The sequence below is a fragment of the Elephantulus edwardii genome, unplaced genomic scaffold (genome assembly GCF_000299155.1).
Source record: "Elephantulus edwardii isolate Elephantulus edwardi_28Jun2011 unplaced genomic scaffold, EleEdw1.0 scaffold00186, whole genome shotgun sequence".
NCBI lineage: Eukaryota > Metazoa > Chordata > Mammalia > Macroscelidea > Macroscelididae > Elephantulus > Elephantulus edwardii.
In genome coordinates, this window is record NW_006399936.1 from 1,630,981 (window position 1) to 1,636,679 (window position 5,699).

General features: G+C 53.5%; 1 protein-coding gene across 1 annotated transcript; it reads right to left on the bottom strand.

Moving 5' to 3' along the window:
- Positions 1-956: 956 nt before the first annotated feature.
- Positions 957-5,699, bottom strand: FBRS (fibrosin). The gene is made up of 10 exons (XM_006896522.1): positions 5,661-5,699; positions 5,358-5,453; positions 5,083-5,151; positions 3,959-3,988; positions 3,555-3,626; positions 3,117-3,234; positions 2,932-3,012; positions 1,960-2,043; positions 1,637-1,844; positions 957-1,542 (listed from the first exon to the last, which is right to left on the bottom strand). Exons 1-10 carry the CDS (start codon positions 5,682-5,684, stop codon positions 957-959), a joined length of 1,368 nt encoding a protein of 455 aa, XP_006896584.1. The 5' UTR covers positions 5,685-5,699.

The following is a 5,699-nucleotide window of genomic DNA, read 5'->3' on the forward strand; positions in this document are numbered from 1 at the left end:
GGGCAGGGTTCTGAGAAACAGGATTTTGGGGTGCAGGGCCCAGGAGTCCTGGGGGCACTTGGAGATGGGGTGGGGGTGAAACTGAGGCAATAAGAAGTGGAGTCTGAGGCTTAAGAGGTTGAGCTTTGAGGATGGGGACACAGAGTTAACAGGAGCAAACAGGAAGGCCTGGGCTGTCAGCGAAGCAGGTATTACTTGCCCTTCTCTCCAGCCTAGGTTCCTTCCCTTGTTGGTCCACCTCCTGCTAGACCCCACATTCCCAGGGGCAAGCCCTGAGTTCCTGCCTGTCCCTTCCCGGCTCTTTGCCCTGCAGTCCCCTACCCCCCCACAGAGAGGCCAGAGGCTAGGAACACAGCACCAGTCTGAGGATTTAATTAACCAGGAAGTGGGGTTGTTGGGAGGGGCACCCCTGTAAAAATGTACAAAAGGTCTGGGGGGCTATGTGGAAGGGGAGATAAATATGTACATGGAACCCCCCTTCCTGTAGCCCCTCTTCCCTCAGCCCTGAGAGGGCATGAAGACTTGGGTGGTAGGTGAAGGGGAGGAGGGGCACTTTGGCCTCTGGCTTAGTGAGCCCTTGGGGAGGCAGGCCAAGGGCCTAGGGGCCCTCAGAGGGGGTGATGATGCACCTCAGGAGATCATGAGCTATAACCTCTGAAATGACCCCCACTCTCTTGTATACATATACATACATACACACACACACTCTCACTCACTCGCACACTCCCCTCTTGCTCTGTCTAGAGGTCTGTGACCTCTACCCTCCCAGTGACCCCACGGTCCATCTGATCTTTGATGTCGTGGTGGTCGGGGCTTCTGCTCCTGGATCCATGACCTCAGAGATGGCTGGTGAGGTCAGGACCTTTGCCCTCCAGCCCTGGGTTGAAATCTCAACCTTAGGGTCTTATCTAAAGGAAAGGAGGGATGGAGCCCTGTCCCCCGCCCCAGCCCTTCCCTCACCTGTCAGCCCGGGCAGGGCCAGGGGCCCGGGGTGGGGAACTGGGGCGGGGGGCGGGCACAAGAGGAGGTGGTGCCCCTAACAGGGCTCCTGGTGGAGTCTTGCTGAGAAGATGAGGGGTTCCTGGGGCTGTGGCAGGTGGTGGCGGAGGAGCCAAGCGGCTATATAGCAGGGGATGGGCAGGTTCTAGACCATAGAGGCGTGCAGCAGCCACAGCCCCTGGTCCCGTCAGCTCCTCACCTGCCTCATAAAATCGGGGTGGTCTAGCAAGGCGTGGGGGCCCCGCCAACCAGGTTGGCTCCAGGAACCCAGCACAGCGCTCTGGTGGACTAGGGCCCAGAAAGGGAGGTGGCCGGGGCCTCTCAAACAGCAGGTGAAGGCCTTGAGGCCCAGTAGTAGCTGCGGCTGCAGCAGCGGCAGCGGCGGCTGCAGCAGCGGCAGCGGCGGCTGCACTGGCAGCCTCCTCCTTTCGCTCTTCCTTTACCCGCACGGACTCCTTGGCTGGCCTGGTCCCTTCCTCACCAGCCCGGGCCTTGGGGGTAGCAGGAGAAACTCGGAGCTGTGGCCTTGAGAAGGGGAGGTCCCTGGGCAGCAGGTGTTGGGGAGACAACAGAGGCCTGTGAGCGGGCAGAGTGCGTTAGGGTGCAGGCCAGAGAACGCAGGGAGGGAGAGGCTTACCTGTCCTTCTCCTCCTTAGTGATGGACGGCTCCCTGCGCTCCACAGACCGCTCCTTGTCGGAGCCTGGTGTCCGGGCAGCCTCAGGGGGCCGGACCCAAGCAGGAAAGGCCAGAGGACTGCGGTGCAGGCGGCCCCATGGGTCTGGAGGGGAGGCAAAGGCTGGCGGGGCCCCTGGGCTTTCTTTCTGGGCAAAAACGGCACCAGAGTCTAGGAAGAAGGCAAAGGAGAGCGTGACTGGGGCCAGGAAAGGGAAGCCCCACTCAAGTAGCCCCCTCTTTGGGCACATGACCCTGGTTTCTCAGCACCCCCTCACCCGACTCACTGAATGTGGGGCTGCCCAAGCCTCCAAAGGCCCCGTTGGAGAGTGCAGCCAAGGAGGCGAAGCTTGTGGGACGCCCAAAGGGATCTGTGGGAGACAGGGGGCAGTCAGGAGACTGGGCAGCTCATGCTGACAAGCACCAAGGGCTGGCAAGGAGACAGCAGGTCAGTAAGCTGAGCCTCTGGCTGCCTGATTTCAACAACTGTGCTGAGAACGTCTCTGACCAGGCAAGATGCTGAGCCTGGACTTGTCATTTAACCTCAAAACAAATCCTAGGAAGAAGACAGGATGTTCCCACTTAAAGAGGAGGAAGTGACTGGGAGAGGTGAAGTGACTTGCTAATGGTCATTTTGTCATTGCCACCAGGATCCCAACTCAGAGCATTTCTGACTTAAATCAAGCTCTCCTCTAATCCTGACCACCCAGATCCCTCCTCTACATGTGCAGCTCACCTCAGCCTCTGATGGCTTTCCCTGCCTGACACGCAAGGCTTTTCCTGGCTCGATCCTGACTTCACGTACCCATCACCAGACATAACTAACCTACCCCTCCATGAAGACTTCCCCAACTTCCTCTGCCAGAAAACCTTTCCCCTTGTCCTCAGTTCAAAATCTTCTTGCCTACTGAAGCCAGTGGACACCAGGTGAAATCTTGTAAAGAACTTTGCTGAGAACCCCACAATCAAGCTCTCCCTTGCACCTAACAGCCTCCCTCCACCCTGCTCTCTCATATGGCAACCAACCCCATGACTAGCTATTTCCGATATAATCTCTGAGTTGAAAAAGACCAGAAAGCATCCTAGTTTTCCCTACCCCATGTTAGAGATGAAGACATCCAGGCTTAGAGCAAATAAATTCCCCAGGTCACAAAGCAAGTGAAATTACAGTGACCCCTCAATTCCAACTCCCTGTCAGGTCTGAATTCACAGAAGGCAAGGACAAATCCTGGGTTACCCAATCTGCCTTTGGCTCTTACCAATGTGGGTGCTGGGGCTCAGGAAGGGTCCGTGGGCCCCGGGAGCTGCCGTGAAAGGGTTGGCTGCAGCATGGACGGCACCTGGGGAAGAGAGGTTGGATGTTCCATAAGGCTGAGTGGGTACAAGGTGGGCATTGGGCTCTAGACAGGGAACCTCAGGACCCAAGGGGGCTGGCCAGACTCACCAGTCGCAGTGAAGAGGGAGGCTGGGTGGGAGAGCTCCTGTCCAGGGGGCAGGGCCCCATAGGGCCCTGGAAGGCAGGGCAGGAGGTCATTCCGAAAGTCAAGCTTGTGGGAGTCACCCTACATGGAGACACAGGGAAGGGCAGTGAGTAAAGAGACAATTGTGCACAGGCTCGTTCATCCAGAGCTCCCACCAGGGCTGGCTAGGGGGGTGCCAAAGAGGTGTCTGGGCATCGAGAGTCTGCCTTTTAGAGCCTTCTCTGAACCTCCCCCTAATTAGCGAACTGAGGCACTGATAGTATAATTATTCACACATTGATAGGGACAAGACGGAATGTTTCTGGTTAAAATTTTGCAAAGCACAGCGGAAGGTGTATGATTGCACCCCCATCCCCCAACCCCGCCCCAGTCCGTTCATCCCGATCCTCTGGCCCCAGTACCTTCATCTTTTCCTGGTGTCGCAGGATCATGTAAGCCACGCGAACGTGCATGGCACACCACTTTCCTGGTTTCTGGCGTCCCAGAAGAATGACCAAATAAAAGGGAAGGAAAGAATGTTTATTCATCATTTCCTCCATGCCTTGCTGTACCATCCCCTTTCATTCTCCCCACAACCAGTGGACGACTAAACCCATTTTAGAGCCTAGGAAACCGAGGCTCAGAGAGATACGCTGTCTTTCTCAAAGTTCACTGGCCAGTTAGAGCTGAACCCAGGCAAAGTCTTTCACTCTCTGCTGCCCTGCATCTAGTTGTCCTGTCTTAAGCCTCTCTTTCCCAAGTAAGACTTCCCCCACTCTGACCAATCCCCCAGCCTCATGCAGCCTGTGGTCTTTGTCAAACTCACCCTCAAAGGTGGCCGGAAATGGTCAGGGATCTGGGGGTGGCAGAGGAAATAACGGAGGAATTCAGACCTGTGTACTGATGCGGGTACCTCACAGCTGTAGCACCCAGACATCAAACTCCTACCAAGACATTGTATGCCGTCCCCCCACCCCCCGCTGGTGCCAAAACACTCCTTCCACAATTTCTAGGCCAGGTTTCTGAGCTGTGTCCTAGGGAGGTGCCCTGCAACGAGGGCTGGAGAGGAGTGAGGGTTAGAAGGCAGGGAAGGCAGCAGGCTTTTCAATCAAAACTGCTATCCCAGTAAAAAATACATGAAAAGACTCAAGAAGCCATTCTAATAAGAGCAATTTTCTAAAATGGAGCTATACTGGATAACAAGCAAACAGCAATGATTTTGTAAATTACTACATAGCATGGGAAGAACTAGAGAACATTATGTATGCTAAGTGAACAAACTCAGTCTCATAAAAATAAATACTGTATATTGTATAGGATCATTATGAGGACCCAAGCAGGGGATGCTTAGACATTGGGTTGCAGAATTTGATGGGTGGAAGGAGGGACTGGTAAAGGAGAAAGGTCTGGTGTGAAAAAACAATGTATATGAATTTTATGAACTTTGTATGCTGACCAGTATAAAATGAAATTAAAAAAACCCAACTCCACCAAATAGGCAAACTCAACTAACTACTATACAAAGAGATAAAACATTGCAGTTTTTAGCAAACCTCACTCTTCTTTTCAGAATCCCTTTCAGTTGCTAGAACTGAGGTTTAAGGCTGTCGCACATGCTTAAGTGGGAAGGGAGATTGATTCCATGTACAATGTTTTAGAAGTAGAGCTTTCTGTGATGTTGTTTGTATGATGCTATTTGAAAACAAGATTCTATGACTTCGAAGTTTTTAAAAAACCTAATAGAACCAGTATTTACGGAATACATCATATAACTCCTATTTCTTATGCTGGGAACTCTAATTTCTAGAAATCTTCTCTCATTAGACACCTAAGACATTTCTGACTACATGTAGGAGACTTAAGATTAGGAATTCTCTCTCCTAAACTCATTCCTGCTTCCCTTCTACACACTTTCCAGCTCCCCTAGGACCTGCCTGATCACCCCCTCACCTGTGTCCCCTTTGGAGGGAGCCCGCTTGGCACTGGCCCCAGTCTTGGTGGCAGCTCAGGGTTCGTGTTCTGGGAAAGGGAAGTGGAGGGATCATCAGGAAAGCTGGTCTCACACAAATAAAGGGGTCTAGAACCAAGCCAGAGGACAAGCTGGGGAGGGAGCATGGCTCTGGAGAAATCGGAGTTGTGAAGGGAGGGCAGGAGGATGGAAGGGAAGAGGTATGTGGGTGGATGACTGGGTTTGCAGCGAGTGGGAGGTGGTGATGGGAACTCACCTTGGGCTGGAAGGCCCCTTGCAGGGAGCCAAAGGAGACAGCCGGCGGGAGGCCCGGAGGTAGGCCGGGCACTGCGGGAGGGAAGGCCGTGTATGGCTGTGGAGAGATAGGGACTAGTCCAGGTCCGAGTGGAAATGTAGCCCATCCATCTGCCCTTCGGTCCTCTTCATTTAAAACCCTCCACAGAGCTCTCCCAGGCTCAAGGCTCTTTTATTGAAAATGAAGTTGACCCCGCCAATCAGGGCTATACACATTAATGTGATCATGCCCTCCTATCACACATACACACACAAACACACTCACATTATGTCGGAAAAGGCCTTCCATCTTTCCTGGATATTT